Source organism: Lissotriton helveticus, chromosome 7, assembly GCF_964261635.1.
Source record: "Lissotriton helveticus chromosome 7, aLisHel1.1, whole genome shotgun sequence".
NCBI lineage: Eukaryota > Metazoa > Chordata > Amphibia > Caudata > Salamandridae > Lissotriton > Lissotriton helveticus.
The window spans coordinates 266,149,849-266,175,090 of NC_136068.1; the positions used below are offsets into that span (position 1 = coordinate 266,149,849).

Below are 25,242 nucleotides of genomic sequence, written 5' to 3' on the forward strand. Positions count from 1 at the left end.
CTGGCCAGCCGTCCCTCCAAGGTGAGCAGCACCGCCTCCCCCGCCGCTCGTTGGATTGTCGAGAGCGGGCGGGAGAGGAAAGGGGACCGGCCGGGGCGGGAGCGCGAGCGAGATCTGATTGGCGCGGTGCGCCGTAGGCTCTCTAGAGCGCGAGGCTGTGCCGGGGAGAAGAGAGAGTCCCTGGGCCTTGCGTGGAAGCGCGTTGGCAGAGCTGACGGCCACATACCAAAACGTACGTGGAAATTGTGATTAGTGCTTGTTTTAAGAGCAACTCCCATAACGATGAGTGGCATTATTTGATCATTGAATAGAGAGACTTGAGACTGTTTCTTTGTCCATGAGAACTTCCTAATGCATTAAGCGCAAACCATTAAGATTAAGAACACCTTTTTAAGAACAGTCAGTATTGCGCATTTTTGGGTACTGATGTACAAGAGACTGGAGACTAGCTTTGTTTTGCATAAAGAGCTCCCTAGTTACCAGTACTATCCTGAAAATTAAGTGCAACCTATTTCTAATGAAGTGTTTATCGTGCAACTGCTTGATTTCCCTTGCTGAAACTAGATAAAGTTATATTTTATATATACTTACCTGTGTGGTCTCAGTTTGTGGTGGATTGGGGATTATTGTTGTGTTAAGTGCAAATGTTATCCACATTGTCTCCGAGTTTAGCCTAGACTGCTCGCGCCATGCTACCTAGAGGGTGAGCAGGGGTTATCTCAGAGGGTTATTCCGTCGCCCTGACCGGAGCTAGGGGTCCCTACTTGGGCCAAGGTACTTACCTTTGCCAACCAGAGACTCCCGGTTCTAACAATATGCATTTGTGTGGAAGCAAAGAATTGTAGAATAATGCGGGTGTAGGCTAAAAGGACAGGTGACCGTTGCACTGTCAAGCCAGACTAAAAATCCATGTAGGTTAGTAACTGCCCTCTTCTCATCTGTGCTGCAGCCAAACAAAGCACCATAAATTATTTAGTTAGCTTAGAAGCTTTGACAGCATTAGAATGTCATGCATGTACCCCTGAAAGTTCAAGCTCAGACAGTAGGATAAATAGACATAATGATTTCAGCTATATGAAGGGCAAGCACTTTCTTGTGGAAGCACACAACTTCTGCCCAAACAAAACATGTACTTCTGGCTCCCAACATTTGGGTGGAGCCAAAGCCCCTCTCCTGGTGAATATTACATATTCTCCGGCAATAGCTGCACTGTCAAGCCAGGTCATAGAAATCCAATAAGGGAACTAGAGAACTTTTTATGTTTTAATTTGAAATAGTGCCTAAAAGCACCAATGATAGTCAATGGTTGTGGGAGATCAGAATTTGAGGCAGGCCACGATGGAGCGCAGGTCAGATACACCAACCATGCCCATCCTGGTCAAACAGTTTACCTTCTGACTTTAGTCCTTTAAGTCCCAAACCTTCACCGGTGTACACTTCTAAAGCCTCCCAGAACCTCAGGGGAGGTACTTCGAGACTCACAGGGTGTCAGTCAGAGGGCAACAGTAGGGTCCAGGCCTGGTCCAGTGCGACTGGTCAGTTGCAGTAAAGACCTCATGTAGCTTGTCATATCCCTGCAGTGAGGAACAGGAGGTCAGCCTTCTGACCCTTGAAGTCCACTTATTTGTCCTGGGTAGAAGAGGACGAGCAGGTCCAGTTGTTGAGGGCTCTCTTGACTCAGACAGCCGTTCACACCTCTTCTGACCTTTCATAGGCACAGAGTGTGCCAAAGTTGGTTTCTGGAGAAGCCACATTTATGCGTAGTGCAAGTTAATGGGTGGGAAGGACTCATGGGCATACCCTAACTAATGGGGTAAAAGCTCCCAGGGCCATCCTTCCACACTTTAGGCAATTTTGAGATGGTGAAGTCTTCTGCAACACTAAACTTGGGCGCAGAGGGCTAGGTGGGTGGGTGGAAGTGTACCATAGTAATCATAGTGTCTTCCCACATCTAACACTAAAATTCAATTTGAAGCCGTCACTGTAAACACAATAAACCCAGAGACAGAAATCTAGCAGAACAAAAGTAGGGTTTACCAGCAACTGGACAGTGGATACACAAGGACTGTTTTGGCATCCTGTTTCCCATCCTTTCAAGTAAACGCTCAGTTTTATATGTAAAACCTAGCAGACCCATAATGCAGGATTTGACAATGTAATGTCAAAAAGGATGCCTACATTCCCAAATGTATATTTGTAAGGATCAGAGGAGTAATCCCTGGCCACTCAGGCGAGACTATTCCTGGGGGGATTTCACGATTTTTCATAAAACTTTTTTTGTTTTGTTTAATGAATTACACATAACATAATAGAAACAGGTACTGATGGAGGCAATACCCACAACAGTATAATATCATATCATAATTAACAGCATTCAAGAAACAGTTGACAAATGTTACAGACAAAACTCAGATTTGTGTATACTAAATATAGGGCATAGAGGATTGTGAAAAGTCCAATCATTGGGCCCAGATCTTTTAATTCTTGTTATGTGCACCCCAGGCTTTGTATACCAAATGTTTGGATTTCACACAGAAGTCCATGTCGTCTGTCCATTCACTCAAAGGGGAGTGGTAGTATTTCCTACACCAGTGGTGTCTCGAGTCTTTCTTTGCAACTAGTAGACCCATACCAATAAAGATTTGGGTTCACCTAGATGCACAGGTTCGATTGAGATGGTATTCAGTGGTTAGGTCTTCAAATGATTTAATGATATCACATTGTCAAACAATACTCAAGGTGGAGATTCCCATAAGGTTCCACTGATGAAAAACTCAAATTTCTTCACAAGGGCAAGCCACATACCCTGCCATAGTGGGATAATGCAGAAGACATGACGTGGCACTTAATGTGTTTGAGAGCTTAATAACAGCAAAGCACAAGAAGTTTAGTTATTGGCGGCAAAGATAGAGGTGATGATGTCTTACTATGGAGGAGGATGCTAATTCCATATTGCTCTTGGATGTAAGGAGGACTATTTTTACATTGCTTGTATTTTGTATGTTTATGGTTTTTCCTAACTAATAACAATAAACTAACACTCATCATCTTTGCATATTGCTCTATGGATTCTAGTTCTAACCAAATGGTCGAGTCTGACCAGTCCCCAAAAATCCACTTATTAACTGGACCAACTGAGCTGCCCAATAATATAACCTTTTAACCATCCACCCTAGTCTGCCTCATAAAAGGATTGGCAAAATTTGGCAAAAGAGACTTGTGGAAATAATCTGCTCCAAAAAAATCTATTCATGAGGACCTGCAGTTCAACAAAAAGGTGGAAGGCAGTATGTGTGGATAGTAAAATAAGACATATAGGAGGAGAGGAAGTTAAATCATCTTGAAGAGTGCACTACGACCCACCATGGACAAAAGGGAGGTGGGCCCAGGAGTCACGTTCAGACTTAACTGTGTTGAAGAGTGGGAGTATGTTGAGGTTCCAATAGCTCTCCTGCTCCACGGTTACCAGCATCCTTAAGTATCGGAAGGATTGGCGGATGACTGGCAGCCTGGTTGCCCTGAGGCAGGACTCTCCGAATCAGAACAATGGTGGACTTGTACCGATTAACCTGCAAACCTGACATCTCAACACACCCTGAGAATGTCAAAGGCGTGTGGAATTCAGTATTCAGGTTATTGGACATACAAGAGCATGTTGTAAGCACATAGGTAAATTCTGTCCCTAGGGGTGGTGCCCTAACATAAAGCATTCAGGTGTATATCTATACTTATCAAATCTGCCAAGGGCTCTACTACCAAGATGAATAAAGGAGAGAGAGGGAGGACAACCTTGACATATACCTCTCTCCACATGAAAGGGGGCCAACAGTGCACCGTTGACACGTACTTGTGCTCATGTGGAAGTGTAAAGTGTCCCGCCGAAACCAAGAAAGCAACGGCGAATTGCAGTTTACGAAGAGTTTGTAAAGTGAGCGGCCAATGTACCAAGTCCACGCCCTTCTCTATGTTAAGCCACAGAAGATTAGTTGCCTTTCAGTTTGTTTATTCGGGTATGGATGTCATGAAGGCAAAGCCATGTGCTTCTGTTGGGCATAAATACGTTTTGGTCCTCATTTACCAAGGTTTTTATCACCCTGATAAGTCTTGTTGCCAAGACTTTAGCAAGGATTTGAGCATCGGAAATTGGGAGGTCCAGGCCTAAGCTGTCACACAGGTGATAGAGTGCATACAGGGAGATCCCTAAATATGGGAAGGTTTTTCTCCAGGGGAGAGCTGTATTCATATACATTTGCGTAATATGATGAAAGGGCACTGGTGAGCTAAACTGCAGTCTTAAATAATGTACCATCCTTAGTCGGTACGGCTAGGATTAACCTACTTGCACACCCTTTTTTAGCTAACCTACTTGCACACCCTTTTTTAGCTAACCAGTATATCAGCTTCTCTGCCTTTTCGCTCATAGCATAAATCCTGCTTTGGTCCATGAGCCAGCCAGTTTCAGTGGCGTTCACCAGTGCTTGCTTTAGAAATGCTCTAGCAAGCTCTAGTGCCTGAAGGGTATCTACGCTACCGGCAGCAGTTGTCCAGCTTATCAAGCTTGGTGATTGGGGCTTCAAGCCAAGTCACCTTGGCCACCCTATCTTTGGCCTTCCCTTTATCATAGGCCATCACTCTGCCACTGAAGAAAGTTTTCAAGGCCTACCACATGGTCTGGGAGGAGACTGTGTGTTTGTGTATTTCACAATATTCCACAATATGATCCCTGAAGAGGTCCACTAAGGTGTCATGTGTAAGTCACCACGCATTTAACCTGATATTCTACTTAAAGGCTCTTTATACTGGTGGAACAAGAAGGGGCAGGTCTCTGAAAGGAGCCATCTGACAGGAAGGGGTCGGCCTTAGAAAGAGATATATTGGAACAGAGTTGGACTGTAGCTTTTCACTTACAATCGTGGCCGGTGCTTGTCCAGAACAATAAGAGCCAATTTAGCATGCACTCCCAGAAAAGCATTAATTTTGAGACTGAACGTTGAGCCTTTCATCAAGAACGAAACCCACTGATTTAGCATTTTCAATATAGCAGGTGTACAAACCAGGGTGCTACATGAGTCAAGCCATAATTCCACATGTAAATCGAACTTTCTTGGTAAAACTAGCAAGAACTCACTTTTAAGGGGTCAACTTTCAAACTGTGGGTTACCTTTCACTCTTGTATGGGATTAAGGTATGTGAGTGGTGAGAGATATCATTAGGGGAAGAGAGCCCCTTCACATAGCACTGAATCTGCTCCGATTGGCTTCTGGGATGACAAACTCAGATTTGCTGTTGAAGGGACAGGTTGCCTGTTGATCACGCTGGATGTATTAGCACCTTCTGAACTATTCCAACATCTTATATTATCTCCTCGCCCACACTGATATTACATAAATTAAATGTTTAGGTCTTTCCTATCTGAAAGATCATCATTTGGGGCCCAGCATGTAATAGAGAGTTCGAGGTGAATGAAAATAAATTCTATAGAACATTACTTAAATTACCAACTCGCACCCCGTTAATTCCCTTGATGCTGGATCTCAATGTGAAGCGCACAGATCACCATGTTATTTTAAGACCGTTAATGTTTTGGATCAGGATTTGGACAACACCAGAGTTAATGGATTACAGGGCAGCCCTAATTGAGATAAAGGAGTTAGACACTTTTAACCGCCTTAATTGGTTTAATCATGTAAGGTCCTGGCTGATAAAATGTAATGTCTATGAATTGTGGTTTTTATATTTTGTATGTGCTTTTATGATATCTTGCATATCGAAATAAAGCTTTGATGATAAAGATTGGCCTTGCACACTTCTGGAACAAACCGTTAGAAATGACAAAAAGTTCGAAGAAGTTACTAAAAAAGTCATTTTGGTTTTACATGGAACATAATGGTCCAAAATGAAAGAGCAAGTGGTTCATTGGCTTGTGAATTTCTGTTGCTTAAAACTAGCCCAACATTTGAACCCTTTCTCAATGAGGTAAACCCTCCTCTGGCCAAAACACTTTACTTGAAGTTAAGGTATGGCATATTAATGTTAAAATCACACGTGGCAAAATGGTCTAAGGATGGCAGTGACTTATGTACCTTGCGCTCTGGGGGCATAAGGGAAGACAGTATCCATATTCTTTTCTTCTGCCCAGCCTACGGGACGGCAAGGAAAAAATGGATAAAGCCAGTCTGCAGAAATATAGGTGTGAGATATTACCAGGTGGCGGAAAGAATATTAAAATCAGACACTAGCCAAGTAATCGTCTTTGCTGTTAGTAGATTTTTGCTAGCAGTTAATTTTATCAGGATTAAGGCGGGTGAGAAGCTCTAGAACACATACATGCTTCCAAAAGACAATGTAAGAAAACAGGGAACATAATGGGGCGCTACACCTGATCTATGGCTAGGGGATGATAACTGCCGTATGCAACTAATTAAATACATTTCTTGATTGCTAACTGTAAATAGGATAAATTGTTATATCGTGTTTTTTATGTTTTGATATGTGCCTTTTTATTCTTATGTATTTATTGTAAAGCTCCGATTCTAACACCCCTCCTGAATGGAATTTATTAATTGTATAAGTAAGATCAAAGGTCTATGTAATTCTATGTGAATGCACTATGATAAAATGTGTATTTGTTTTTTAATGTACCTTTTATGATACAATTGTATCGAAATAAAGGAATAAAGAAGAAAGAAAAAAAGATCATAGAGTGTTTTTTGGACTCTTTTACCACCCAGGAAGTTATCTTCATAAGTGGTATCCTTCAAAGTCCCCATTGGCCCTAATTTTACTTAGCATCTATCTTGCTCCATTATTTAATATATTTAAGAAAAGTCAGGTTAAGGTACAGTCTTATTACCAAGTAAACATTACGCTACCAAAGTAAACATTAAGGGCCGGATTCCGATGTCGAACAGACCTGAGTCCGTCCGACATTGGTCAGGAACCGTGACCGACCGACCGACCGACCTACTGTCGTCGGTTATGGCCCTGCAAGTATGATGCGACCGAACCCTGTTCAGTTGCAATCATATGTTACACATTGGGAGCATGCATTCCGCCCAGATTGCATGACAGCATTGTGAAATGGAGGGATTCGGTTCATCCCTGCACCCAGTGGCCGGCACCAAAAAGGTGCCTGCCACCAGGTGCAGGGATTAATAGAGGGGAACCATAGGTGCCCTCAGGCCGCGATTCGGCAGCCTCACACCCATGGGGGCCCTACTGGGGGCCCCCAAAGACAGTTTCTGACTGTCTTTTCATGCCGTAAACACTGGCACCGAAACGCAGTGAAAAAGCTGCCATCGTACTCCCTTGGTCGTAAAGGGGCGGTCGGGGGAGTACTGAAGGATCTCCGGACGGCGGACGGGCTCTCCGAGCCCGTCGTAAGCCATCCGGAAGTCCGAGTCATATTCCTTTCTGACCGAGCCCATTGGAATGACTTGGTCGGCACATTCTGATGGGGGCGGAAAGGCTCTGAACGTCGTTCAGAGCCCTTCTGTCCAAAATCGGAATCGCCCCCTAAGTTGTTAGGGAAAGGTGTGATTTCAGTCTGACCGCAGGACATGTTGGAAAGGGCACAAACATGTATGAGTAATAATGTAAATGAACAATAACAAAAGAGAAGTAATTGTGATTGGGGGAAAAGGTAAACCCAGTTTTCTTGCCATGTCCCAAAAACATATGGTCAATCCATTACAAAAGTTTCAAAAGAAAATAACCCGGGCTTTGATTTCCAACCTGATGCAACAGTCTTTAATTTAGAAAACCAAAGTAATCAGTAGTTCCGACCAACAACTATCGTACCTTTACTGTCTCCCTTCATCAAATCCCTAGTTAAAGATACATGAAAGACGACTGCTGGAGGTCTTCAAGATACATTTTATCATCATTATCAGAGATATAGTAGGAAATCATCACAATATTCTTGGTGGAGGATCCCTGATTTGCTACGGTCAACCCCAAGATGTTCTTTGTACATAATGAAAAGGATTGAGACCAGGACGAAACATTGAAAAATACTTTGCTGAAGGTTAACAGAACTAGACAAGGAATGCCCTATTTTAACTGACTGATTCGAGTAGTTGGTAGTAAAGCAATTTAGACTATACCATTGATTAAAATGCGCTCTTTGAAGATGTCTATCAAACACAGAAAGGTGTGTTGTAACGATATCCACGTAAAAGTAGTAGAGTCCACCAGGAATAACAACTTTATTCCTTCCTTAATTTAATTCCAGAAGCCCATCCTCTGAAGGCTTGAACCTCTGCGATCCAGCAACTGATTTCCGTTAGGAAACGACAGATCAGTCGCCTGAACCACGGAACCTAGAACGTCCTTCATAAGATTAAATAGAAACAAAATGCATGGCACCAGCAGACATGACACCCGCAATAGAATATAATTAGCATGGCAAGGTGCGTGTGCAAAATAAAGCATATATCAGAATACAACAGGGTGGCCTCAATATGCTACCTCAGATAAGCAGAGCTTTCAACCGCATTCCATACATGATACCGTGTGGCTCATCCAGTGAATGGTGTCATAATATGACTCATGTAGTTAATGATTTGACAATGGACCTTACTCAGTGAATGATGTCACAATGGCTCTAATTAAGGGGATTTTGTTATGATTGGTGCCATCCTTTAGTGGTATCAAAGCTGCAATAGTCATTTGGTCATCAATGAGACCTGCTGTTACAACATATTTTATCCAGTCAACAGTATCAAAAAAGCTGTCATCTAGTCACTGGTGAATTATGTCACAATGGCTGTCATACAGTTGATGATGTAAAACAGGCCACAGCAAGTAAATAAGGTCAACACAGATCTCATTCCATCAATGATGTTTCAGTGGGTTTCATTTACGTGAATGAAGTTATAGCAACAGGTCTGAAATCCACATGTCTTAACTCCTTCGGAGCTTATGACGAGCTCAGCTCGTCATGAGGAACAGTGGAGCTGTGCTCATGACGAGCTGAGCTTGTCATAACTGCCGTGGAAGGCCCACACGGGGATAATTCCCCTCCTGTGAGGGGCATTCCATTAAGTGGGCGGATTCATGACCAGCTCGTTATGAGCACAGCTCCACTGTGCCTCATGAGTACCGCGGCGACGTGCAGCATCGCCCAAGTAGGCAATGTTATGTGTTTTTTATTTATAGCATGCTTCTCTCCATCGTTACAATAGCATCCAATACCATCACTAGGGAGGGAGTGGTATGGAAAATGAGCTTTCACCAGGGTTGGCAAAAATCATTGCGCTTCCCCTACGAAGTGTACAGAAGTATAGGTGAAAGAAGAGAGAAGGTAGGTGAGAGGTGAAGCAGAGCGAGAACAAGCATTTGCAATACAATAGGTTTCGCATGTACATGAGTTTGAGCTATTGTCATTGTAAATGACAATTCCATTTATTTATGTTTTGGTTTGGTTTTTGAAACATAAATATAACGCATTGTCATTTACAATGCCAATAGCTTAAACTCACGTAAATACAAGACCTGCATTGCATTGCATTGCAAATGCTGGTCTTTAAAGCCTGTCGATGTACCGCGCCTACGTATCATGTTCTTTGAAAATCCCTGTTTCAACAAACAGGTCTTCTTACCGAAGCCCTTCAATTCCCTCAGAGCACTGCACAATTGAGCTTTCTTCTGTAACTAAGTGACAAACACTGCTCGGTACAAATGGTGGCAGTGGGTGCATTGCTGTCAGTACTTTGTGCTAAAAGCATTGAAAAAGCCTAAGCTCTAAAGTTTCATTGACAGGCCAATCACCACTGCGCATAACACGTCTGCCTTTCCAGTCAGAATGGACCTGGCAACTATCTGTATCAATGCCATACAAAATGGTAACATGCCCTACTTTGTGAATCTACTGCTCTGTAATAAAGAACGTGTCATGAATAACTTGTCAGCTCTGTTTCCCAGTGGGCACGTTTCTTTTGCTTGCTTTTACTGCCGAATTTTAATTCGAGGTAGGCTGTCTTTAGGCTACGTACAGAGTTACATGTGAGAAAAACATAAATAACATTGGATAGCCATTAGGCTGGCACCACCGACAATAGAAGGGAGGGAGGACGGGGGTAAGGTAGGCATCATGGACATCGTGAGGGAAGGATGGCAGGCGGGGACAGTGGGGGCTGGAAGAAGGCACAGGCAACGAGAGGGAGTGTTAACCCCTCCCATGCTCATGACGAGCTCGTCATGAACCACGGTCGCCGTGTGCTCATGACGAGCTGAGCTCATCATAATGGCTCCAACGCTCGCACGCGGGCTAATTCCCCCGCTGTGCTGAGCGTTCCAAAGAAACAGGTGTGGCCGTGACGAGCTCAGCTCGTCACGAGCACCGGGGCGCTTTGCGCGCCCCCCGCCCCCCAGCACAGCGGGGGAATTACCCCCGCGGCCAAGGGGTTAAAGAAGGCACGACATTTGGAGGGAGGGTGTTGGGTAAAGAAGGCACGAAAGGCGGGGGTAAAGAAGGCACAGAGGGCAGGAGGGAGTGCAAGGTTGTAAAGAAGGCACCATGGACTGAATGTAAGCAAGGCAAAGAGAAACACGATAAAGAAAATATTGCTTAAAGACTAAATAACAGGCACTGTGTAACAACCGAAGTAAAAGGGCCAGTCGTCATGGGAGGTGAAAAATGAAGACGAGGCTGTACTAAGGAGGGAATAACACGTATGTTTATGAATCAGAAGCAAGCATTTAGGAAGGACAATGACACAAGCCAATGGCAAATATGGGCGGAGAGTGGACGGGGCTGTTATTCCCTTCTCCACTACAACAAGTCTTGCAGAGCAACGCATGCACGCTGACTCTAGGCTCTACCTAAACAGGATGCAACATGATGAACGTGTGAGAGACTGTAGGTGTTAGATTGTGAAAGAAGAGAGGGGGCAAGAGAGATGCCAAAGAAATAATAAGAGGACAAAAAGAGATAAAGGTTAAATTATGTAGTCAAATAGAAAGTAGAAATTCGGAAGAGTGCAGAAAATAATAACAGCAAGAAGTTGACAACCAGGGGTAAACATGAGAGAGGAAATACTTTAAGAAGCAAGAAAGACGTGTGGAGTGGGCATAAAGGCATATTTTTAACGTTGCTCTATGATTTATTTTGCATTGAAAGGACAAATAATTAAGATTTGTAGAAGCCCACGGTCGACGCTATTGAAGGTCACAGTATCGAATATCAAGTCTGCGTTTTCTTGGCCTCTTTAATCCACCACCGACACTCCCTGCCTCTCTAACGCAGTCTTGGAGGCTCTTTTTACCACTTTTTTTCCATTGTTTTTCTACCTTTCTCTTCCTCCTTTTTGTGTTTTTCTCTCTCCTTCTGTGGGTCAAAGTTTAAGAAAAATAAGTGCTGGTCTTCAATAATGAGTGCAGGTGGGCACCACCTGCGACCTTCAGCTCAAATTAAGCACTGTTCTCATCCATGTAAGAAACGTATCGGTCTGCAGATCCAATGATCCCCGAATAATTCACATTTATGTACATCTTGTACCAGAATAGCAACAGCTGGAGCATGACACGTTTTACACACTGTATTGGCAGAGCCATGGGTCCCAGTTCTATTGACTAATCATGGTAATATAGGTGACTTTGAAGGTACACTGACAATGCAGTCTTGGAAATTACGGAAAGGCAACCCAAGCGGGGTGCAAAACTTCGTCAATGTTCCTCTATTCTGATATACATTGAATTCTGATATCTCAGTAAGAAGATGTTTAGAGACCTCTCACAATGTACCTCTTATAATAACCTCCACCATGAACTGATACACCAGTACTAAGATTCAAACTGCTGTCCAAGGACTGATACGCCCAAATGGTTTAAAAAATCACATCCACAGAGCTCTCACAAAGGACCTCTATCCGGACCTTCACCATGCACTGGTCTTCAAGTAGTGAATATTTGTCAATCTCTCATAATGCACCTGTATGCAGTAGAATCCCAGACCAGAGACATCCATACAGCTCTCACAATACCAATCTGCTTTGGCTTTCACCATGTGTTCAATAACCAGTATTAAGTCATTCACATGACTTCAACAGTCCACTTCTATACAGACCTATACATTGAACTGCTATCCCACTACGAAGAATCAAAGCTCACACAATACATCTCTAATCTGAACTGCATGATATGCAGATAATCTGAACTGCATGATGTGCTGATGTTTTATTACTGACACAGTGAAAAAGAATGACAAAGAAATTGCAAAGCTAACCCAGGACTTAGACATTCACAGTGCTCTTGTTATTTAGTAAGGCATTACATCATAGAATATCTTGGTAAGACAATATTGGACTATATCCTCAACTATTGAGCATGACCTAGGGCAAGAACATAGCGATATCCACCTGGAGACTGTAGGGCACAATATTAGACAACCTGGTAGTTCAACAACTCACCAGGGACCCCACACAACAGTAATTTAGTAAAAGCAAAGGGACGGCCTTTAAAACTACTGGAACGGGAGGTCTTTAAGCATGACAAACAACAGAGCGAGATTTGAATATACTGAATAAATTGCTATGAAACCTAGAACCTCTTAATAATTAACACTCATCTGAGAGAGACAAGTCATACTACTCAAGCTACTCATGTCTCAGCCATAACAACTATAGAGACAGGATTCACCCAGAGTGGAACAATCTAGAAAACTATTCGCATGGTTGGCTGAACCTTAGCTTAGCGCTGCTTCCACAGCACACATCAAGAATTCACAAAGGTATGCAGTACACAGACTGGGCGATATAAATAGAGTTTTCCTATAATAGGAACAAAGTTATACTGTGAGGATCACTCAGTAATCCATGTGGAAAATGAAGCCTATCTTGACACAGCGGCTCTGACTATTTCCAGGGGAGCACCAGGACATCATGAGCCAATCAGTGATAGAACACGAAATGAAGGACGCTTTGAGGGACACTGCCACTAGGAAAATACCTAGAACCAAGGAGTAACCTCGGAGTGTCTCGGAAACAGAGTACTGTCAAAGCTTGCAAAGGATCAGCAGACAGCCAACAATGGTTTTGGTGGAAAGAGTTTCTCCCTTACCAAGGAGAAAACAGTTTATTATGTTCTCTATGATGATGTGTTTCCCAATGAAAGTTGGAATCCATAAATCACTCGTATATTATATATTCTTTGACATTGAGTTCTCACACAAACAGAAGGTCCCTAAGATAATGAAGGCAAGCAATTACCAGCCCATATGGGCAGGAGTATTATGTCCTTATTGGCCTCTTAGCATTAGATGTCACTCATTCTTGTTGAGATCCAGCCATTACTTTAATATGATAATGCATGTATTGTGGCCACCCTACTAAAACACTCGGAAAACTGTAGCAGATGTCAAGCTGCTAAATTATATCACTTAACTGGACTCAGTGATCATGTTAAACCTACCTTGCGATGCTAATTTGGGCTATCAGTTAGACAATGTGTTGAAATAAACATTCTCTACAGTACACCTACAACTGTGTATCTGGGCATATGTTTTCCATGTAGGTTGAAAAACAGATACTAAAAGTAGAGATATGGAGGCCTAAGAGCACAAAATGTGCCCCATAAATGGAATAACTTGCCAAAGTTCCTCATATCCAGTGAAGAGGCAATCAAAAACATCTCTGTTCTTTAAAAGCACTTGCACATCCTGTCCTTTAAAAGCACTTGCACATCAATGAAGCATTTTAAGTGCTCCTTCAAATCAAATCCAATATATTTCACTTTATTGATTTGTCTGCTTATATCACAGTGGCCAACACAGATATTCAAAGGGGCCACAATTGTCTCCTAATGCCCACCACAGCGAACTGTAAAGGAAATGAGAAAAATACCAAGCTATTGTTGTTATAAGGTTCAGTGGGTGTGAAAAATATGGCAGAGGTAGTTTTCACAGAGCTGTAAAGAGCTGGAGGACAAAGGGCTAAATAATATATCAAGTGAAAGCTATATCATAGTGTTGCATCTACAATTCGGGAGAAGGTATTGTTTCACTCTAACTCATAATAATAATGTCCCAAATGAGTTATGACTTGCCAGAATAGCCCTGGACTTTAAACAAATCAGGTAAGCGAGCGATGAGCACATACAAAAAGAGACGGATACAAAGACGAGGAGATTGTGAAAGACCAGACAATGGTCGCTGTGGCTGGGATGTAGGAGTCTGGTCTCCCAGCTCAAGGAGAAACAATCATCCAATCAGATTAGCAGAAGAACTGCATCTAGGATCATTTAAGCAGGTAGGTAAAGGGAACACGCGGTCTCACAACTCCGTGGTTGTATGGTTCCCACACACATCAAGTCGAGTCAACCAACTCCAGTGTGTTTCTCATTATCTCTATTATAACACTCGAATCCAACAATGGATCAAATGAACCTAGCCTAGGAGAAGGTTTTTTCAGGGCAGCCCAGATTTTGGGAGGTGCCGTCTTGGAAAAGAAAATTCTTTTCTTGAGTCCCCTCACTCACCCAAGGTTGTCCTTAGGTGACATGCTTCATCATTGGGGCCATCCAAGCATCTACTGCTTGGGGCGTGCTACGACTTGTGAGGGATACGTAGGAGCACTATTAGTGAAGCTATGTGTAGTGCAGTGTGTGATGTGGAGTGGTGACGAGTGATACTTAAAAATACCTAGCTAGTAAGCCAACTCTTTATTCTTGCCTCTAGTTGGTATGTTAAAAAAGGGGGTTGGATGAAGGAAATAATAACTGTTATGTTGTTATGGTCCCTAGTATCCTGTCGACATGTTTCAAGGTGTCCCTTACACCTTTTCTTCAGGACAACATGAGGGCCAGCCCCATGTATGCCACTCCTTTGAATCAACCTGAATATTAAGGCAAAAATCATAAGGACACACGTAATGCGTGTATCTGATCAATATACATACGGTTAACTTTGTACCGACAGTATTTTTTAGAGAGCAACGTTGTGCCCCATGGTCCGCCAAGGTGGAGGGCCTGTAGACTTTGTTACAGGCAGATCTCGGGCATTGTAACCTGAAAAGCATTGTAACCTGATTGTAACCTGATGTGTCCCTGGCTCGACCGCATCTAGCGGTCGAGCCAGGGACACATCAGGTTACAATGCTGGATTCAAAGGTTGATTCAAAGGAGTGGAATACATGGGGCTGGCCCTCATGTTGTCCTGAAGACAAGAAGTAGGGGACATGATGAAGCATGTCACCTAAGGGCAACCTTGGGTGAGTGAGTGGACTCAAGAAAAGAATTTTTTTTTCCAAGACGGCACCACCCAAAATCTGGGCTGCCCTGAAAAAACCTTCTCCTAGGCTAGGTTCATTTGATCCATTGTTGGATTCGAGTGTTATACTTTACATTTCAGGAGGCAGAACCTAGCATTAGCCTCCCTCTCCCTCCTTTTTGATAAACTTTCTCATTATCTCCACATCCCCTTTTTCCCCCTCACAAGTACCTGTTGGCTGAAGATTATCCACTTTTCAGGCAGAAGGCACTTATTTGGTGGCTAGTGGTGCACTAGCATCAGAGTCTATTCATTCAGCTTTTTCCACGACCCTCCTGGGCCATGAGGTTGTGAGATCTAGCTGCTACTGCACACAAGTACACAAGGACAGGGCAGGCACTGAGGACACTGAGATGTATGCTGGTTGAAATAAAAAGGGCAATTTGATATGGAGATAGATAAACAAATCCTTGCAAGTGGGAGAGCAGAATATTAAGTGTTGAGGATACTTTGGGTCCAAATGGGATGTGAATAGTGGACCTACGGCATGTTGTGTGTTTACGTAGGAAGAAAGCATCACTAGAAGACTACTGTTGCAATGAGGAGCACACTCCGTACCACAGACAGCATACTGCATATCTAAACACTGACTTTGATACTACTTAATATAGTAAAGTATTACTAGATTACTTTACAAAAGTGACCTACAAAAGAAAACCCTACTCAGTATGAGAACGTAGTTATTTTTGTCGTCTGTTCTGCCAACACCGTCTAAATTTCAGTAAAATCTAATAATAGTTTAGGTATAATATGTCATAAACAACGTATTTTTTTTTCAATCGTTATAACAGACACATATAAATAAACAACTAAAATCAAATTAGACCAAAGCAGACATCCATTAAGTTTGGAAATGTCAAACGTTTCATGAAATAAGGTTGCAAGTGCAAGAGAGTGAGCTTGAGAAAGTACACTTGTTATACCTTAGAAACCACTGCAGATTGTGGCAGCTGCATCCAAAGCTGCCAGTTACATTGGAATTCTGCCATATGCAGTCTTTATTATTCTCAGACCATTACTGTTCATTGGGTGGGGGGAGAAATAGAATAGCGAGCCAGCACCTCCACCCTGAAAAAGATATGCAATATTTTCCTCTGATGACCATCAAATGTGCGTAAAGAAATTTCCAGCGCGAGCGTAGCAGCCCTGGCACGTAAACAAATATAAAATAACAGCAGAATTCATAATGACTGGTAGGCAAAAAGAGCCCACGCTCAACAGTAGTGGACAAAGAATTACAAAGACCACCTATCCCAGATTTCCTAATGGAGGGCAAGTACCCGCTAACTGAAGGAGTGTCCTGGCAGAATCTGCTATATGTTGGACACTATTCGACATGCTTTAATTTGTAAAGGAAAAGCAAAAAGAAACAAAAGGTTCACGCCCATACATAAAACAAACTGTTGGCATTGCAGAGTGTATTTCAAGATTCACTGAGCACTGTTTGCAGGGCAAAGAATGTTCCACCTCTTCACGCATACACACCAAGCAAGAAAGGTGACATTCTTCAACCACTAAAATCACGGGAATTTTAGGTTTAAAGCACTCCTACTTGATTTTAACTACCCTTTACTTCTTTCTCAATAATCCCAGGAGGAACCTTCGCAATAAGAAAACAAGACTATAACAATGAAACTTCAGACATTAAAAAAAAATCAAAGTACTTACCAGTGGAACCCAGTATGTATATAGAGCACCAAGTCTCATTTCAGGTACAAACTGAGAGCAGGCCAGAAGCAAAAAGTATAGGTTGAAAAAGTACTTAAATTGGTTGAACAGAACCTAAAAAATAAAAGAAGAAAATTATGCAAGATGTGCAACCAAAGCAAAAGCAAACTATTTTTGATAGGCCAAACAAAGGCATTTCCAAATATATATATATATATATATATATATATATATATATATATATATATATATATATATATATATATATATATATATATATATATATATATATATATATATATAAATCTTCAATTATAAGCTCTACCTGGATGCAATGAAGTTGGATCAAGATGACAAAGTTACCATTTAAGTGAGAGTTGTGATGGCAGTGAATGCACGTTTAAAACTGATCTCTGTCAAACCTACCTCTATAGGATGCGCGGGTGGCGCTGCCCTCAGTAAACTGAACAAACCCCAAGATATCAAGGCTTTCAAACACATGTAATGACGTGGGATACCAGAATAATGGAGTATAACATTAGAACACAGGAATGTAGAAATGCATACAAAAGGGCAATAACTGCATAGCTTGCAATTAGGGTGTATAGAACAATTTGTATAACTTGTTGAGGTCCTATGATGAACGCTTCTGACACTGCTAAGTTATTTTAAGGTAGCCCCTGACTGATGCTGTCAACTACATATTATATAAGCATGTCTCTGTTTTCAGTCCATATATTCATAATCTGTTGAACTACTTACTACAAGTCATGCTCAGGATTTCTTATATCTCTTGGCCAGTAATTCGATAAACATTATGTAGGTGCCTTAGCACAAACGGGAGATTTATGTTCAGTGTAGAAAAATATACCTTGATTTTTTATAAGGACTACCAGATCAGGTCAGTCTGCCCAATTCCTTGCTTATTCCTATCATAAAGGCCAAAGAAGATTAACAGATTTACTTATGGATTTTCAGCAACTCTCCAGTATGTTTTTTAGGGCGAGCCTGGGCAGTGCATGCACTGCTCTGTGAGGCATGCTGTATTCAGATAGGGACTTGAAGCTCCGCCCACTCTTCGCCCATATTTTTGATTGGCTTGTGTCATTGTCCACTGTAAACCGTGGCTGTTCATTGGTCAATAGGCTTAGTAGTACCTCCTTAGTATCCTCTTGTCTCACTTTGTATCCTCCCATGGTGATGTGTTACTTGTGTTGTTACTAGGCAGGTTTAAATTACCGCCTCAGTGCACTATTTTCTCAAATAGCTTTGTCCTGCCTGCTGTTGCAGACAGGACACGCTCTCGCCTAATGATTTTTTAAAACTTTTTATAGCACTGGCGCCAAACACATTTGATATGCAATAGGTCTAGCATTTGCAAGAGTTTAAGCTATTGGCACTGTGAATGACAATGCCTTTTACTGATCTAACAACACATCTAAACAACACATAAATAAAAGGCATTGTTCATTTACAATGCCAATAGTTCAAACTCTCATAAATGCGAGACCTATTGCATTACAAATGCTTGTTTTAATTTATTTGTGGTTCTACCCAGAAGATTCACCTAAGTGTGGTATAGTATGACTAGTGAGGTGTTTGGGTGCTAAAGTCTATTAAGATGCTGCTGAATGCTAGATTACGAGTAAAGTGATGAACAAGTTGTAAATCAGTGAGGGGTTGCGTGCAGTTTACGAAGTGTTTACTGCAGTTGTTCTGCCAGTACTCTGTGCTTCTCCAATCCTACAAAGCTTGGTCCACAGTCTGGTAACTGTACAGTTCACAATTTACGCATTAGAATTTTTTATTTCAGTTTTACTTAAGTAATGAATGTCTCCTTTCAGCTACTTTAGCATTTTCGATTTCTAAAGTAACATGGTTGTATTCTCACTGATTAATGGTATTGCCTGTGTATTTCTAGGGGCCAGCCTTCATGTTTTTGTCAACTGAATATTTGCTGATGTGTGTTGTGTTCATTAGTTGAATGGATAGTTTTGACCGGCGAATGGTGAAGACCATATTCTGATGGAGCCAGGGCCTCAGGTTCTAGACAAAAACTGCAGAGATGTTCCAAACAAAAACTGCTGAGGAATTTGAATTACATGTGAATTCCACCAATGACCAGTGATGAGCATTAAAAAAAAAATATGTTATTATTGAAGTTTATAAAGCGCAATTACCCGAAGCTGTGTAAGCTCTAGCACTGTGGAAGAGAAGAATCAGAATTTCTGAGAGGAACTTACTTAGGGAAAAGCCAGGTGTTAATGCTTTTCTGAAGATGAGTAGGCCAAGGATGGATCTGATGTTGGGTAGAAGGTTATTCCATTCCTTCGCAGTGATGTAAACAAAGCCCCTGCCTCCCCAGTTCGTACTTTTGAACTTCTGGACCACCAGCTGCCCTGTGCCATTGGACTGGACATTCCTCCCTGGCAGGCACCACTTGAAGGATTTTTGTAGAAACTCAGGACCAATACCGAGGAGAGCCTTGTGGGCCAGGCAGAGGGCTTGAACCTGATCCTCTGCCAGATGGGAAGCCAATGAAGCTGTTTAATGGCGGGGGCAGCATATTTGTGTTTAAGTATTCTAGTTAATGCTCTAGCTGCCGCATTTTGTAACACTTGGAGTATCTTGACATGTTGTTCCTGCACGTTAAGGTATATATAAGGCATTACACTAGTCTATTTTGGCAAGCTGAGATAACAGTTCTCTGAGCATCTGCTAAGATGAACGGAAAGATCTTCTTCAGCATATGCAGGGTAAAACAGCAGAAGTAACTGCTTTACCTGTGGTCCAAGAGTCAGTTTTGTGTCTAAAACCACACCTAAGTTCCTGACTTTGTTCACTGGAGTGGGAAGGATGCACATTTCTTGAGGTCACCAGGATGAGGCCCAAAAGGCTGGATTGTTCCAGACTATAATTACCTCCGTTTCCCCTGAATTAAGTTTTAGACAATTGTGGCTCATCCATAGTGCAACTGCTAACATGCAATTTAAAAAAAATTATGGCCAGTAGGATTGGCAGTTGTGCACATGCAACCACTATTTGGGTGTGATCTGCATATGAAGTTGGGTTAAGACCAAAAGATCTGAACAAGCCAGCCAGTGGTTTAACATAAATATTAGATAACGTGGGAGACTGAGGGAGGAGCCCTGTGGAACTCCACATGGAAGACTAAAGGGTTCAGATACAAACGGGTCTGTTTTCTTTCTGAAAGAAAGGATCCTAAAAGTTTGAGAGCTGACCCTTTGATACCGACAGCCCTGAGCCAGTCGATCAAAATCATATGGTGAACCATATCAAAAGCTGCTGATAAATCAAGGAGTACTAAGGCAGCAGTAACCCCATCATCCACTATAGCTCTGATCTCTTCAGTGGTTTTTATCAGGGCTGTTTCGGCACAATGACAGCTTCTGAAACCGTATTGACCGGTATCTAACAGTTGATGCTTGGATAGGAATTGAGCCAATTTTTGGTTCAACACTTATTCAATGATTTTGGCAGGTAGGGGTAGGAAGGAAATAGGTCTATAGTTATTTGGATCCGCAGGGTTCAGATTGACTTATTCTGAGCAGGGGGAGGGTGGAGGCTTCTTTGCAGACCGCTGGAAAAATTCCCAAGGACAGCTTTCAATGAGAATCTGATTTGGTAATTCATTTTGTTGTTTTAACTGAAGCCACTTTTTGCATCGGTTAAAGACTATCGCTATTTTTAAGGAGTCCCTACTCAAGGGTCTGTTTGCAGTAACCGTGCTGTGAAAGGCGAACTTGAAAAATCCACTTTGTTTTGTTCTTTTTTTAAAAGTGGAAGGACTTACAAAACATGCAATTTTGATTATTTCTCCAATGCGTTAACCTGAGGGGGAAGTGGGTTCTGAATCTCTCGGTATTCCTTACTGTCTGGTCAGAAATGATGCCCATTCCAGAGGTTACAACCACAAAAATAGAAATGTATTGTCCTTTGCAGCTTTTGAACAATCCCAAGGCAACATAGGAAAGTCTGTTTTGATGCTGTATGTCAGATAAAGCTCTCCTGCATCCACTACTACAGGACATCTTGACAACTGGCTAGGTTATCTTCCTTTTCGCAGCTGGAAGTGGGTCTTTTATATGTGAAACTCCAACTGCTAATGTTATTTGGAGCCATGGTTGAACAATGGTTAAAGGCAGGGATCCCTAGCATACAATGTGACGACAACCTTTTCTTATAGATGATTCTATGGATGTTAATTTTCATCCCTTGCATTTTCATTTTAAGTGGCACAATGTGTCAAATGTCATAATAATTTCAAATGTATAGCAACTAACAGCTCTTTGGGGTCAGTTGTGTTTTATCGTTTAGTTAGTACTGGTATTAAGGCATTTCCAAAAACTGATTTTCTCAGTTCTCTTTATTTGGCTAAGTGGAAGAGCAATAGGCAGCTGCTTGTTGAAGGTATGGATTATAAGGAATACTACAGTGATGGAATATTATCAGAGAATGATTGAACCACAGCTGAGGTTGCATTGGCAGAATTGATTCTTCAATGTTGTGTGGATAGAATAAGTCTAGCTTGCCGCTACAAGGTGTCTTGAGATTCTCAATATTGGATTTCCACCAGGGCATTCTCGTTAGCAATTATTCTGATGAGCATTTGTTCCACAGGCACTTAACGTCATGCTAATATCCCTTTACAGACAGATAACTTCTTGATCCAATGTATGCTAGTGTGGTGGAAGATTGATTTTATGATGCTGAATCATATTTTAGCATATCTTGGTGTTCAAAGGTTTACTGAGGTTATCTACTTTTTCAATTGGGCATGTTCTCATCAAATTCAGAACTCTTTCCTTAAGTTTAACATGTTCGAATATTGCCTCCCTGCCTCTTCAATCTAGGACTACTCTTCTGCTGAATAATTCCTGGTCTTTACACTCTGTTAATTCTGTCAAGAATTATTTAAATTCCATATCCCTGTTCTTCAGGTAATACATAATTATAACCTTGGATTTCACCTCATTAAACTTCTTCATTGCATTATGCACCATTATCATTATCACACTACAATCTCTCACAAATCTCCCTTTCTTATACAGTACTGAATATTTGAGTAGCAAAAACCGCAAATAGAAGTGGCAGAGCACTTGAAAAATGTATGTTACTATTAACTGACTCATTGGCACGCATTTAATTTAACTCTTATGCATATATGGTTGATTCACCCCAAACTGGATTCGAACCCCTGACTTTAGGGTTACAAGAGTATTGCTGCAGAGGATGTCTAACTTTGTACCTGGGGCAGACTGAATCCTTCTTGCGACCATCACACTACTCTTCCAGGGTCATGAAGTCACTTGTCATTGTTTCAAATCTTTCACTTGTCATGGTTTCAAATCTTTCTGTTGTGTTGATGAAACAACACCATGTTTACTTCAATTAAAATCTTTAGTTTCATCTGAAGGCAGGCAGACCCTAAAAGTTGCTCTGCAATGCCAAATGAGATTGAAATACACCGGACCAATGAATGATTCATGTGACATATGATCAGAATGGTCTTTACTGACCAGCAGAATGTGCGTCTTATCACTCAACCCGTTCACAAAACAGATTGTTCTACAGGACCCATCTAAACCCTGTTCAACTAGGTTAAGTGTCCTGCATGAAAAAATAATGAATTACTATAATTATCCGTGCTCTTCTATGAACTGTAGCCCCTGTTGTCCAATAAAATTATTTATTAATATTTTCTTATATCATGTTTCTTTTAAACAATCAAATGTATTTGTGGGAAATTAGTGGCCAAAGTTCTCATTAACAATACTCTTTTTTCTGCAATTATCACAGCCAAACACTGAAAGAGTTGGTTAAAATCAGGATGATGACAGCAGCTTAACTTGATGAATTGTTGACTCCCTTTTAATTAAAGTATTCTCTAAATATTTGCAAGGGCAATGGCTAGAAGTATCATCATAACCTTTAGTTACACTGATATCTAGATCTTCAACTGCATAAGGAAATTAGGGAATTAAACAAATAATAATAACAGGTACTTTAACCCAGTCCTCAAGAGAATCAAGAAATATAACTATCTAAAAAGACATGAAATAGACAAAAGATAAATTAAGACTAACTGCCTGATATAGTTTGATGGCCAGGTACTCAATCACTAATGTGACGGATAACCCATCCACCTTATTACAAGTGCATTGGGATGTAATGCAATTGTAATAGGGTGGGCGTGGTATCGGTCCTGATTTTGACAAAGTACATGTCCACCGAACCAAACATCAGGCCCTACATTCTCTCACACTGCACACAAATTTAAGAGGAAGGTAACAACGCTCTGCCGCTCTCTAAACTATTTAAAGATCATACTTCCCTCATAACAAATGACCTCTGCACCAAACATGGCGCGCTCATCATCCAAGTAAGTTGAGTTGGGAGCAATCATTCAGACAACTAGGAAGAACCTTCTATCCCCTGTAATGTCCATGCTGATATTTACCACATCTGAGCAAAACGGAATGCCTGCTGTGTATGTTTCGTTGAGAGTTTAGAAAGAAACCAATTTACCAGCTCTAACAGCTGAGCTCCTTATCCTTACAGCTGGATCATCGACCAGCATCTATAATGAAGGCGAAACTGAGATCCTAGTACCTTAATTAGTTCTTGGTTACCTTTGAACTCTCCAAAAACCAAAGGATTGCAGTGATCCCTCTACCATTATAGAAAGCACCCTTTCCTGTTTGAGGCCCAAAAGATTAGCCACTCATACAACATACTTCCTAAGTTATAGAGGGGTTACACCTTTCAGCATTCAGTAAGACTGAGTCAGACCTGTTCAGTATGAAACTTGCTCTGGAGGCTAATGCTGTAAGTAAGTCGACTTTATCTTATGGCTCTGTTGGTAGTCCTAGGACCCCACATTCTTGCTTGATTAATTAGAGAAGGCATCTAAAATAGTGGCATGGCCAAAGGCTAACCGGGCTTTTTGGAGCAAATAGAAAGTGGATGGTCAAGCTAGGTCAGCATTGCACTAGTCCCACAGCTACTGGGAGTGGGATAGGTTTTCCAATCTCCGTCCACCTTTTCAATATTTATAAGCTGCTTTTAACTCGGGTCACAAGAGGCATCAAGGGGACTATCAGTGATTCTACAGGAGAATATGCCCTTATTAAGACTTGAAAGAGGCAGAGCATGATGACCCTCACCTGGAAAGATGCCTTGGTTCCATCGGCTGACATAAATGAGACAAATCTTAAATGGCCTGCCTCCTTCTGAGCCAGACCCTTAACATCCCTCAGTGTTAAAACCTAAGCTAGTTGAATTGTGATCAATCCCTGAAAAAGTAAATCTCAGAGGGAGTCCAGTTCTGTAATTACAAACTACTTTGGCCATGAAAGTAGTGCCTCATTTGTACATGTGCAAAAGAATTAACACATAGTAAAATATAATATAGCTAAAAGACATACCCCAGGTAAAAATGTGAAAAAGTTGTATTTCTGATTGTTGATAACATTGCGAGGATATCGTTGGTCTCTTTTTTCTGGATGACCAAGCCACACAGTACGAGGCTTGAGTTCCCGCCTTCCACAACATCCTATACATGTACAGCACCTGTTGAGAGATTTTACAGTGTTAGGAAATTTCACACAGTCATCAATATTGTAATATAAATTAGATTAACCAGTAAACTGTTTCATGTTTCTTATAGTGGGACATGAGGACCATCTTTGGTGGTTGTGTTAATCTCCAAAAACAAACTTAATTTTTCTGTCACAAAAACATCCTCACTTTCCAGGCAAAAAATAACTCCAAAAGTTCACAGCAAGTGTGAAACAGTGCCACTTTGAAATGGATTTTGAAAATATACTTAAGTAAAATACATCATGTTGATACACATGAAAAGACCTAATTTGAGCTCATAGTCCAAATCTTATTTCTCTTAATTTGATTTCGTTACCACCAACTTTTGGTTCATATTTTAACAAAGAGAAAAACGTCTCATGCTCAAAGTCCACTTGACTTCTTGAAGGCTTTCAACACAGAAAACCACAGCATAATGCTACGCCTCCTGAAGAATTCAATGGATATTGAAAAGTTTCTCATAACATTTTAACATCTCTGATTTGTTGACCGATTTTCAGCTCTTGCTGAATAAACACATTGAAAATGAAAACGCAAAAATATAAAAGGGGTACTGTCTGCCTAGATAGAATTACATAATCACGCTTTGAATTGGTCCATCGTCAATATATCCTGACAAGCATGTCTGGGACAGCTATGTTACACCTATGGGGGGATGTATTTTGATACTGAAAATAGGTAGATGG

At 41.4% G+C, this 25,242-nt stretch overlaps 1 protein-coding gene across 1 annotated transcript in view; it reads right to left on the minus strand.

Moving 5' to 3' along the window:
• Positions 1-25,242, minus strand: part of ATP9A (ATPase phospholipid transporting 9A) — a 510,313-nt gene that overhangs the window by 428,081 nt on the left and 56,990 nt on the right. Inside the window, exons 2-3 of the mRNA XM_078652049.1 lie at positions 24,382-24,526; positions 16,934-17,047 (exon numbers count right to left, since the gene is read on the minus strand). Of these exons, the coding sequence (XP_078508175.1) occupies positions 16,934-17,047; positions 24,382-24,526 (259 nt within the window). The remainder of the gene's footprint in view (positions 1-16,933; positions 17,048-24,381; positions 24,527-25,242) is intronic.